The 13,371-nt window shown below is 32.9% G+C and overlaps 1 protein-coding gene across 1 annotated transcript in view; it reads left to right on the forward strand.

Moving 5' to 3' along the window:
* LOC126882745 (uncharacterized) overlaps positions 1-12,645 on the forward strand; it is a 47,996-nt gene extending 35,351 nt beyond the window's left edge. The window contains exon 2 of the mRNA XM_050647736.1: positions 12,293-12,645. Within this exon, the coding sequence (XP_050503693.1) occupies positions 12,293-12,645 (353 nt within the window). The remainder of the gene's footprint in view (positions 1-12,292) is intronic.
* Positions 12,646-13,371: the final 726 nt, after the last annotated feature.

Genomic DNA, 13,371 nt, shown 5'->3' on the forward strand with positions numbered 1-13,371 from the left:
TTCTTTGAAAGTCGACAAATACTTACTAATTCTGTATTGTTTAAAAACTACTTTTGAAAATATAGGGAAATCCCCGGAGATTCGAAATAAATCGCAATTAAGTGTTTGTTAAAAATTATTTTTCAGTCATCATCACTTACTTCCATATTATTGTCACAAATGCCACATACATAAACAGTGTAATCATAACAGACATTTACTCACTCTCAAGAATTTCAAGTTCATGCACTCAAGTGTAAAATATTATAACAGCTGATGCTTGGGTTGCAGATCACTTATACTTTTATGTAATAAATAATTATGATCTAAATACCTATTCCGCAAAATATAATCAAACAACTGTGTCGTTTTATTTTTTTTCTCGATATCGATATTTTCAATAATATTGAGGCCAGCGTATCGACAATACAAGAGTATTGTATTGATTTCAGATAATGAGTATCGTATCGACATTAATATTGCTAAGGTATGTATTGTATCGGTATCGTATTGATTTTCGATACGATATCAATATAATATCGATATTTTTATCGAATATCTGAAAACTGGATGCGCTAGATTAAAAAGTTTATTTTCTACTGAACGGTTTATGGGCCTCTCAGTTTCGTTGAAATTTCGGACAGTCATTTCTTACGTGTGTGATTGTATAATCATACTGGTGTGTTGGGATACACAGCATCTCAGTAAACATCTTCTTAAGACAAACTCTTTCATAATTAAATTCCCGTGCTAAAAACAAATATGTTTGTTTTTAATAAATACGAATAACCTAGATTACCACATCGATACATGCTAGTATTTGATACAAGGTCAAGTTGCAATAATAATCAATGTATGTTTGTTAGCAGTCAGCAGTTTTGAATCACTCTCACTTTTTCTTACCAAAACATAAAACAAAACAATCGACCTTTAATTATACTTTCACAGGGAACAGATAAATCAATTAGTAGTTGAGATTCCAGCGGGTAACATCACATTAAGCAAATAATATACCACCAGCTACTTACCGTTAAATACTCCACGTATAAATAAATGTATTAACTGTGAGAGTTATTTACTACATCAACCCTTATGGTCGGGGGTAACCAACCCCTAATTATCTAAGGTGGCTCAGAAGCCAGGAGCCACCATACTGGGTCATCTCTTTCGAAAGTTGTCCCTGTGCTTACATGTCGAGTAGGGTGCCCTTAAAAATGAAATTTAAAAATTTTCACCTCTTACCCCCTAAAATGGTTCCATTTATGGAGAAACTTTATTGAAATCTGAAAATATTCAAAGGTGGCCCTGGGCCACTGAGATCCCATGCAATTGAAACTACGAATGTCTGCCAATAATGTAAAATATATAAATAATTAACCGCTTTTCAGTTACAATTAAGCACAGGAATAAAGGGTATTAAAATGGGTGAAAATGAAGTGAAATGTACTTGGACAACGATGATAATGCTAACGTTGGTGCTGCTGTGACTTCTGAAGGTAAAACCTTACCTAAAAGATTATTGGTGAGGTAGTATCAAGTCTTGGTCATGATATAAGCTCGATAGTCATCAATAGCAACTATATTCAGCGCGAGAGAGATAATTCGAGACAAGATTGCAACAAAATTAAAAAAGGACTTTTAGAAATTAAAAAGCTAATGGAGGTCTTAATTTTCAAGAAACATGTAGATCACCTTCCTGTTCTTGTGTCAAATGTCAATGGTGGATATGAACAGCTGCTTGGTGTTCCAAAATTACACAATGGAACGGGAATTGTCCAGGCAAATACCATTTTGGAATTTTTGCAGGAATGGGATATTGTTCATCAAGTCGCTGCTCTATGTTTCGATACCACTGCCTGCAGCACAGGGCCGAAGTCTGGGACATGTACCATTCTTGAACATAAGTCTTGAACATAAGACTTGCTTTTTTTAGCCTGCCGCCACCACATTTTGGAACTTATAGTTAAATCTGTGTTTGATGAGGTAATGAGTAGTAAATCATCTGGCCTCCAAATAAGCCTTTTCGAAAGATTCCAAGACAGCTGGTTAATTATAGACAAAAATACTTTTGAACTGGCTTCCACAGATCCTGCTGTTAAAGCTATGATTTCAAAAATCGCAAAGATATTTTAAATTTTGCCATTGAACATTTGCAAGGAGTTCAACCAAGGGATGACTACAAAGAATTCTTAGAGCTGTCAGTAATTTTTCTAGGTAGAGTTCCAAAGAAAGGGTTCGTTTCTATTATCTTGGAGCCATGCATATGGCGAGATGGATTTCTAAAGTTATATATTCTATTATATAGATGTGGTTGTTTCGCAGCCAATTTAAGTTGACAGCTTCGGAGCTAAAAGGAGTTTGTAATTTAGCGGTCTTCGCAGTCAGCGTATACTTGAAGGCCTCGATACAAGCACCATTAGCTATTAAAGCGTCATTCAATGATTTTCGGCTTATACAACAGCTCCTTTACTACCCGAACCAAAAAATCGCCACTGTAACGAGCCAAAAACTTAAAAACACTTATGGTATCTATCTGAACAACTCATCCCGATGAATCTTTTTGATTCCAGGATACTTCCAGAATTAAAAAGACTAATGGTTGCAGCTATGAAAAAAGAAGCTCCTGAACAACCTCCAAAACGTGCTAAATATGAAATCTTCTGCATTTTTGGGGAGCAGAGATCTGGAGCAGTTTTTCATTGTAAACTCCAAACAATTCTACAACATGACTTTTTGAAAAGAGATCCGCTTCAATGGAAAGATGATGAAAGTTTCAAGGCAGCCAAAAAGATTTATTCAAAACTACTTTTGAATAAAAAAAAAAGAAAAATGAAAAAAAATCGTGCACTTATTTTAATCAAAAAACCTTTCCTAACTAGATACTAATTAGCTTTCTTTGTTCAAATAATATATCGATGCCTACACAACTGCTTAATAGATATGAACCCGCCCATGTATGCAAGAGTCATAAATATACCAAAGTCGGGTGGTGTTGCCTGCTCCAGAGGCGTAAATAACTTTATTTCCAAACCCAGTCAACTGTAATAATTAATTACTTAGAGTATTTTGTTCAATTGCTACTGCAACCATTTATTTCGTGGAACTTCTTTTACGGGTGAAGTTGCGAACTGAAAGTTACAACGCGTCGCCTTGGATTTAACTGATTTCAGAAGTAATAACTTTTAGTTTAATGCGTGCATATTCTACACTGCTAACTGCTAGACCTGGACATGATTATAAGATGCTTTGATTATACAATAGGTGATCAATCACCAGATACCATAGAAAACGTAACGGAAAATTTGAAACTATTGAATTTCATGTTCAATAATTATTTTACATCAACAATTATTTGTACACATCAGTTTTAGTAGATGGTGTGGAATCACAGACTCTTAATATTAAAAGAGGAGTATGGCAGGGATTCCTCTTGTCACCCCTGCTTTTCAACGTACTCCGAAAGGATGTTCAGAAATGCACTTTCTGAAAAACAAACAGGGATAATAATTGTGAAAGGTAGGCCATCAACAGTTTGCGATATGCGGACGATACAGTACTCCTAGCTTCTAGTCAAGAAGATCTGCAAACACTACTTGATAGTGTCTTTGAGAGTTGTAGGGAGGCAGGTCTGGATCTGAACATGTGGAAAAACAAAATACTCGTAATGAATAAACAACAGAATATAAAACCGTCTATATATTATGTAAATAATACCAATTTTGAGCAAGTTAATAAAATTGTATTTCTACAACCGTGTTAAAAATGCAATTTTTAGCACTCCATACGAGAGTTAAAAATGCTAGTTTAAAGAACTAGTGCTTTAAAAATTTTAAGGCACTACAGTTAAAAGTGAATTGTCAAATTGTGAAACGTCAAAGTATTTATATTTCATTTATTAACATTATAGTATAAGAGCTGTGAGACATTTTTGAGTAGGTATTTTAGGCAACCTGAAAATTTTTCAGTTGACTTTTCCATGATATCCTCATACAAAAATGCCGGTCTGGCTGGAGGGTAGCGGTTATTTTCCCCAAAAATCCCCCCAAAGTTAAAAAAAAAGGTTAAAAATTGTTATTACAAAAAATATCATTGACGTGACTTTAAAGTAAATTTAAATATTCAAATATAAAAAAATAAACAGGCCAGGCGATTTGAGGGCGATTTTAACTCTGCAAGATACTTGCATGGGCGTCCCAGCATTATTTTCAAGGGATGCATCTGAACTTCAGAAGATTTCATCTGAATCTATACATACTATTAACGAGTATAAAATATACAACTATATATGCATAGCTATGTACATTCCTTCCGGACAGGGAGGTGCAATTGTTATTTTAACAGGGTATTTTTTAATATTAAAAATAAAAATTCTTAAAAACAGGTTTTTTTTGGTGAAATTTTCCAACTGCCATGTGATCAAACAAATTACGCGTGCATTATAAATGAAAAGCGCTATAGGTAAGCACCAGTGTGATAAAGAGCGTATACCGATAGCTGTTTGCGTCCTCTGCTGTAACTGAGCGAGTCCGTTCGCTCGAGAAAAATCACGTGACTTGGCGATACCCATGTTGTTGTAAGTAACTTTTTTTAATTAAAGGAAAATAATACGGACTATACAATAGATTTTGCAAATACTATAAAAAAAGACAAATTTATTATTATAAATATATAGGTAGAAAAGTATAAAACTATAAACTAAATTAATTCTGTGTCCGAATTTTGTACTTCTTCTTCAAACTCCTCATCTGAGCTTAAATATTCATTCACTTTTTCTTCGTCAGACTCCCCTCGAGACTCAGATTCCTCTTCTACCTGATCTGTAAATAGTTGTAATATGTATTTAGAGTTAAATAAAAATTAATTAGTGATTAATTAATTGAGTTGCTACGTATTCTTACTTATAATATAACCATTACTTAATACTTTTCCTTATATAACCAATCACATCAGGTTTTTTATTTCTTAGTATATGACCAAAATAGCGCATTTTTTTCCTTCATAGTGTTGAGTATTTCTTTTTCCTTTATCATCTTTCTTAATGTTTTCATGTTTGCTACATGTTGTGTCCATGATATTTTTTTACATTATTCGATAACACCACATCTCAACAATGGCAAGTCTTTCTTCAGATGCGCCCGTGATTGTGCAGGCTTCGACTGACGAGTCTGAGGAAGAAGAAGAGAATGAATATTTAAGCTCAGATGAGGAGTTTGAAGAAGAAGTACAAGATTCGGACACCGAATTTATTTAGCTTATAGTTTTATTCTTTTCTACCTATATATTTATAATAATAAATTTGTCTTTTTCTATCATATTTGCAAAATCTATTGTATAGTACGTATTATTTTCTTTTAATTAAGAAAAAGTTACTTAAAAAACTGTAATATATAATAATTACTCTAACGTTTCGAGGCACAACAACATGGGTATCGCCAGGTCACGTGATTTTTCTCGAGCAAACGGACTCGCTCCGCTAGAACAGAGGACGCAAACAGCTATCGGTATACGCCCTTTCTCACAGTGCTGCTTACCTATAGCGCTTTTCATTTATATGCACGCGTAATTTGTTTGATGACATGGCAGTTGGAAAATTTCACCAAAAAAACCTGTCTTTTTAGAATATTTATTTTTAATATTAAAAATTACCCTGTCAAAATAACAACTGCACCTCCCTCTCCGGAAGAAACATACATAGCTGTGTATGTATAGTTGTATATTTTATACTCGTTAATAGTATGTACAGATTCAGATGAAATCTTCTGAAGTTCAGATGCATCCCCTGAAAATAATCCTGGGACGCCCATGCAAGTATCTTGCAGAGTTAAAATCGCCCTCAAATCGCCTGGCTTGTTTATTTTCTTTATATTTGAATATTTAAATTTAGTTTAAAGTCACGTCACTGATATTTTTTGTAATAACAATTTTTACCCTTTTTTTTAACTTTGACCGGCATTTTTGTATTAGGCTATCATGGAAGAGTCCCCTGAAAAATTTTCAGGTTGCCTAAAATACCTACTCAAAAATGTCGCACAGCTCTTGGACCATTAATATTAATAGTACAACTTGCGCAATTTGAAAAAGGTGGTTTAAAAGGTTTTTTAAAATTTAGTTTAAACTAAAAACAAGTTTATGTAACGGTATATTATTTTCGCTAAGAATTTTTAGACATTCCCCTCGAGCGTAGACCACTAGCTCTACCTTTTACGGGTCATAGGTTTGATAGGTCTGGATCCCGCGTATGAAAAAAAAGTTGATTAATAGCAAGCTGAAAATTTGTTAATAGCTTAAGGGTGTCTAGTCGGACAAACTTTGATATATGGTAACACTGCAACAGGGGAAATTTTAATCGTGGAACAGGTTAAAAATTTGGAACGGTCAGACCACGAAAACGGCACATGTATTTTGTCCGACAGAACAGACTTAAACTCTCCGAACAGAGATTAAACTCTCATGCAAATATTAGCCTGCTATTTTATCACCAAATGGGCGTTTTAATGAGTGGAACATGTAGAATATGTCAAATGACAGGAATTATGACAGGCGATAAATAGCAATCTGATTTTTGCATGAGAGTTTAATCTCTGTTCGGAGAGTTTAAGTCTGTTCTGTCGGACAAAATAAATGTGGCGTTTTCGTGGTCTGACCGTTCCAAATTTTTAACCTGTTCCACAATTAAAACTGCCCCTGTTCCAGTGTTCCCATATATCAAAGTTTATCCGACTAGACACCCTTAAGCTATTAACAAATTTTCAGCTTGCTATTAATCAACTTTTTTTTCATACGCGGGATCCAGAATTATGATGGTTTCAGCAATTAACAAAAATATTGTATTTTTTAAATTTATAACGTTTGTAGAAAAAAAAAAATAATTGTGTACTTTGTACGCACGTAAGAAGTTATACTTCTATTACATATTATGTGATTTTAACGAAATTGATATAATGTACTTTAAACAGTTTATTTATATTTTATTTAAATATTAAACTAATGTTAATACTTACTACTTTCCAAAAAATTTTATCAAGACAATACCAAAATTTTTAAAAAATAAAAGAATAAAACGCGCACAAACACATTGAAAAATGCCACAAGGAAAAAATGATTTCTGAACGATAATATTTGTTGGCAAAAATTTTAAATACGCATTTTCTGAAAAAAAAAAATTATATAATAAATATACTTACAATCGTAAAATGCATAAAAAAATAAAATAATAAAAACATGCATCGGGATTCGAACCCGCGAATTTGGGAACGCTTTGATTCGTAATCGAGCCTAGACTCACTCATCCAATTACTCATTATTTGTCATGCGGAAAAATAGGTCAACTGAACGTTTTGCTGTTTGACAGTTATTCTGAATTTAAATCAAATTATGTAGTTTGATTTTTGTGGAAGAAAAAAGAAAATATTAAAATATAACAAAACAGTAAGAAAACAATATATTAGATGAAGATTGGTAGAACTTTTGTTGGTAATCAAATTAAGCATGTAAATCAAAGCATTACATACCTACTAGATAAATAAATCTACGCCAAAAAATCATAATTTAAAAATAAAAATCGGACCTACTTTCGGATTTCTCTTTAAAATCCCCATTCTTGAGAAAATAAATGTACATATTTCAACCTAATCCAAATGTACAATATGATTATAATAAAAACTGCTTACCAAATTAGAATGAGTCCTTGTCCAAAATAGTCCAAAAGTCCAAAAATATATATGAAAACTATTTAAAAAGGCAGTATAAGTATTAACTAACTTTTGTTTGTTGTTTCTTTTCACACAAATTTCAAAACGCAACAACCATAAATAATCAAACCACAGCTTTGCCACAGCCGACATATTGAATAATTTTTGACATGTCATTTGAACATCCAATCAGAACAAAGTTATAATGCGCATGCGTCGGAATCGTAGGTTTTAACATATAAAAATTCACCCTCATATCGAGCGTAAAGAAGTATAATTTCAAAAATATTGTGTATGATATACTTGTTAAAAAATACATTTTTAAGGCACTCACGTGAACTGCAGAATTCAGTTTCGCTCATTCTGCAAACTTTCACATGCGTGCCTTAAAATTGTACTTTTAACACTTATATCATAAATAACTACTACCTTGGACAGCAATTAAATTGTAACACAGAAAGTCACGGCGAAATTAGATCTAGGATAGAACAGACCAGAGCCGTTTTTAGAAGGATGTCCAAGGTGTTATGTAACAGAGACCTAAAATTGGCATTGAGGATCCCTCTGCTTCGCTGCTACGTGTTCTCGGTCCTAATTTATGGTGTCGAGTCCTGGACTGTGAGTAAACTGTGGCTTGTGACTGTGAGTAAACTGTGAATTGATTATCATTAGAGTCTCTTTTGTGGTGACTTCTTATAACATTTACGCACCTAGCTTTGTAAGTGCCTGTGTTGGTCTTAAAAATTCAAGATTACCGAAAATAAAATTTACACATTGTATTATAGTTTACAAATAATTTCTTTAATTGAGGAGGAATGACATTATGTGGAAGAGAAAAAATCAAGGAAATTAAATAATAAATCCAAACAAACGGGAAAGTTCGTAAAATTTTTTTTATTTTAAGGAAATATAAGTTAATCTATAAATTTTAAACACTCATAAAAACTTGATTACAAGAAAATATTTGAAAATCTTATTATAGTGTACATACCCTTCTAGAACAACATAGTTTTCTCAATTATAGAGCAATATAAAGACGAAAGGAGTAGGTACGTGTTGTTAATTGTGCAATCCTGTGGAAAATCCAACTAACAGTTGATTTTTTATAATATTTATTGACTTATTGACTGGACAACAATGATATACAAGAGATAAACATAAATCTTGGGCCGATTTCATTGTAAATCGACAGCATACGTAAGTGCCGTCAGCTCTTAAAATGTTACAATACATTTGTCGTCGGTTGGGGGTTGGGGGAGAAATGAATTGAAATATTACACGCTAAAAGTTGGACCCCAAACAGCGTGGCAAAAAGACATATTTTAATACGCTATGTTTGAACTATATTAGGAGTCAGATCGGAAATATAAAAAGGGAGCCGGAGTAATGATATTATATTACTTGTTAAATTGGATCGATTTTATCTTCCTTCTCCCTAATTATATTTTATCGAGCTTAAATAATATCTACAAAGATTTTACGACGCGTGTGGATTAAGTTTGAATATTTTCTTGTTTTTCTGAGACTTCAATAAAAACTGCTGCCAAAAAATGAATACAAGTAATAAAATTCACCAAAACAACCTTTGGTCGTGAAATTAAAATGCTTAAAAAGTTATATAAATACAGTAGAACCCCGCAAATCGGGACAGCTTGTTCGGATTCCGAAAAGTTCGGATTATCCGAAAGTTAGTCTAACTAATAATTCAAATCTTTCGTTGTCATTGATTTTGAGTCGCTGCACTTGTCTTACTCTCTATTTTTCCAAGCTTACAAGCTGGCAAACAGAGAATTGCGAGTGTATTTTAATAACAAGCTGTTGAAACACAATAAATACCCGAAATACCTTGGGGTTACTCTAGACAGAACGCTCATATTCAGAGAACACCTGACGGAAACAGCAGCAAGATTGAAAACACGCAACAATATAATACAGAAACTCTGCGGCACTACATGGGGGTCCACAGCAACCACTTTAAGATACTCTGCTCTTGGCCTGATATATCCGGTGGCAGAATACTGTGCCCCAGTGTGGCTAAATAGCAGGCACAACTACATGATCGTCTCCCAAATAAACCGTGCTATGCGTTTGATAACAAGCACAATTAAGCCCACCCCTACAATGTGGCTACCTACCCTTAGTAATATAGCACCACCCAACCTACGCCGCGAACATGCATTGGTATAAAGGATATAACAAAATAATGGACAGTCGCCAGCTTCTAGTCCACAACGACATCCCCGATATTCTTGGAAACCGTCTCCAATCCAGGTTACCCCCTCTACAGTCTGCTCAAGCGCTGCAGTAATCCAACTTTGACTTAAATACCAGATGGAGAGAAGATTGGGAAAGTAAGACAGATCCGCATTACCATAGTCTACCAAATATCATAGGAAAACCTAGCGAATTTGAACGTCCCCGTAAGATTTGGGCAGCCCTTAATTGAATTCGAACAAACTGTGGAAGATGCGCCTACTCCCTGTACAGATGGGGTACACTTCCCTCGCCTTCTTGTGACTGCGGCGCTGCAAGACAGACGACCGCTCACATTGTTCAGGACTGCCTACGCAGAGCATACGCAGGCGACCCTATAGATTTTGTAATGGCAACCGAAGGGTCAATCGAATATATAAAAAAACTGGACATCCGTTTGTGATGCATTATGCATAAATCTAAATATATTCTAGTGCAGTCACTGAAGGTTTTCACCTCCGATTTCGTTCAACCTCCATCGATTTTCATGAAAATTGGTGAGTAATTAGAGGATACCTCAAGGAACAAAGGTGACATAATTCCAACTTGCGCTTTTACCCTGGGGGTGGATGCCACCCCTTCTCGGGGGTGAAAATTATTTTATTAAAAATAATACAATAAGTAGATAGAGGGACAAATTTTAAGCAAAATTTGTTATATAAAGTTATTAAAATAAATCAACACCTTTTGAGTTATTAAAGACCAAAGATTTTATTTTTTCGTAAAAAATGCATGTTTTAAATCGGTTTTTCACGTATAAATCAAAAACTATAAGCTTTTACAAAAAAGTTATTATCACTGAAATTGAAGATAATAATAAAAAATTGAATACATTCCTTACATACAGAACTAAACTAATGTTAGTTCTAAGTGAGTATTGGCAATTGAATGTGTATTTTTTCCGACGAGTACTTAAATCTAAGTATTTAAGCTTAAATAACGGGAAAACCATGCAATGCATAAAATATTCCTTCTTAACATTTGTCAAAACACTTCGAAATACCTATCAAACGAGCTTCAGAACAAGGTAATAGCATCAAAATTAAGCAAGTTATAATGAAAATAAAAAAGCCGTTTCGAATTTTTTAGGAAAAAGTGAAAAATAAAACATACGCAATTTCCACAAAAATTAAATTTATAGTAATCCTTACAAGAACTTCTTTATATTAGCATAAGTAATGTTTTCTATAATTTTGACCTGTTTAGAATGCATATTTTTGAAAATAAGATGTAATTTAAAAAAACCATAATTTTTAAAATTATTGTAATTCTCATATTCTTTTGATAATAACTCCAAAACTACTCAATATATGTAAAAAGTTATATATAACCAAATTTTAGTTTTTTCTGTTTCAAATATTTTACCTGTTTTACTATTTCTATAGGGCAAAAAAATAACCGAGATAGATACGTTTAAATCTTAAATTTTGCTGTGGGAACCATGCAATCGGGGTCATTTAACCTTTTATTTTTTAAAAAAGTAAGGGGTTTAGAAGATTAGGTTCAACGTGCTTAAATAGCGCTTGGAATTGACTTTCACACTGTTTTTAGGTAAACCTGATACCGTAAACACGAACGGAGTTATTAAAAAAAAAAACAATAACATTTTTTGGAAAAATTTTTTAAAGATAAATTTTGAAAAAATTTTGGAGCATAAATTTTAACGCTATCAACATGTGAGGGGGCTCATTTGATAGATATTTTTATGTACTTTGACAAATGTTTATTAAGTTTATGTTATAAAATGCATCAATTTCCCGTTATTTCAGCTTGAATACTTAGAGTTTTTTACTCGCCGAAAAAAATATACATTCAATTACCTATAACTCACTTTTAGTTAACACTAAAAGGTTTTTCTGGTAAGGGGTTTATTTCATTTTTTATTAGCTTCAATTTTGATAATAATAACTTTTTTGTAAAAACTTACACTTTTTGAGTTATTGATGAAAAATTAATTAAAACCACGCATTTTGCTCAAGAAAAATTAAAATTTTTGCTTTTTAATAACTCAAAGAGTTTTGATTTATTTTAATAACTTTATATAACAAATTTTGCTTGAAATTTGTCCCTCTATCGAATTATGGGGTTATTTTTAATAAAATAATTTTCACGCCCGAGAAGGGGTGGCATCCACCCCCAGGGTAAAAGCGCGAGTTGGCACCATGTCATCTTTGTTCTTTGAGATATCCTCTAACCACTCACCAATTTTCATGCAAATCGATGGAGGTTCAATGAAATCGGAGGTAATAGCTCATTTCCACCTTCAGTGACTCCACTATTTTGTGATGTACTTAAGCCATATGCTATATAAATAAATTTCCAAGCTCCATTACAAGACGACCTCGTAGAAGTTGTATAATAACTTCCAGGATGTGAAAACGAAAAAGAAAGTGCAATTACAGAATGGATTGAAGCTGACGACAATGGGCTCCAAAAATTTACGAATGAAGATATTGTAAACTTGGTTCAACCTGAAGGTAATTCTAATGAAGATGAAGAAAGCCAGGAAGAAGTTTCCCTACCATATCGAGTGTCACATGCAAATTTTACTAAAGCTCTGGATGTGGATCTACCTTACGTGGAGCAGAACTGTGCTGCGTTCTCGGTCAATGTTGCTACACTTCCATGCACCAGAAGACAGTTATCGACTTCTTTAAGAATGCGCTTTAGTGCTGCAAACGTTCTCGCAAAAGTTAGGACAATATTTTTGGACACAAGTTGACTACAAGAAAATCAACGTAAGTTTCTTTTTAACCGTTATACGCACTACATATTATAAAGTATGTATTTATTTTAAGTTTGAAATGTTACAAGTCCTATCAATCCTATACGTTATTCAATATTCTGGTTTTACTCTGCATAATAAACATGTTTTAAGTTTTTGTCTTGAAGATTTAAATTTTTTTCACTTTTTGTTGGTTCGGATTATCGGGGATTCGGATTTGCAGGGTTCTACTGTATTTGGTAAATTGCTTATATTATAAAAAATAGATAAAATAGTCAAGGTCACGAAAACTAAAAAAATACAAACATTATGTAAACAAGAAGAAGTCGAGGGTGACTGATGAGATACCAAAAGTAATAAAAGAAATATAAATATAAATAAATATAAAAAACACTTCATAGAAATGACATAAATAGATAATATAGGAGAATTTTCTCGTAAATGATAGTATTTATTTTATTTTTATTTTAACATAATAAATATAAGTAATTTTTTATTTTTTATTCAGATTACGGTTCTTCCTTTAATAATTTTTTCAATGCATTTATATTTTTGGCGATAGTCTTTAATTCTTTAATATTTTTTATTTATTTCTTTCTCTTTCTTCTAGCTGATCTATCCATTTCCTTCTGGGCGTTCCCCTTCTCCTTTTCCTTCTACTTCTCAATTCTAATATTTTTAGTTTGTTTCTTGATGGTATTTTTCTTATTTTTCTTTCTTCTT

The sequence above is a fragment of the Diabrotica virgifera genome, chromosome 3 (genome assembly GCF_917563875.1).
Source record: "Diabrotica virgifera virgifera chromosome 3, PGI_DIABVI_V3a".
Classification (NCBI taxonomy): Eukaryota; Metazoa; Arthropoda; class Insecta; order Coleoptera; family Chrysomelidae; genus Diabrotica; species Diabrotica virgifera.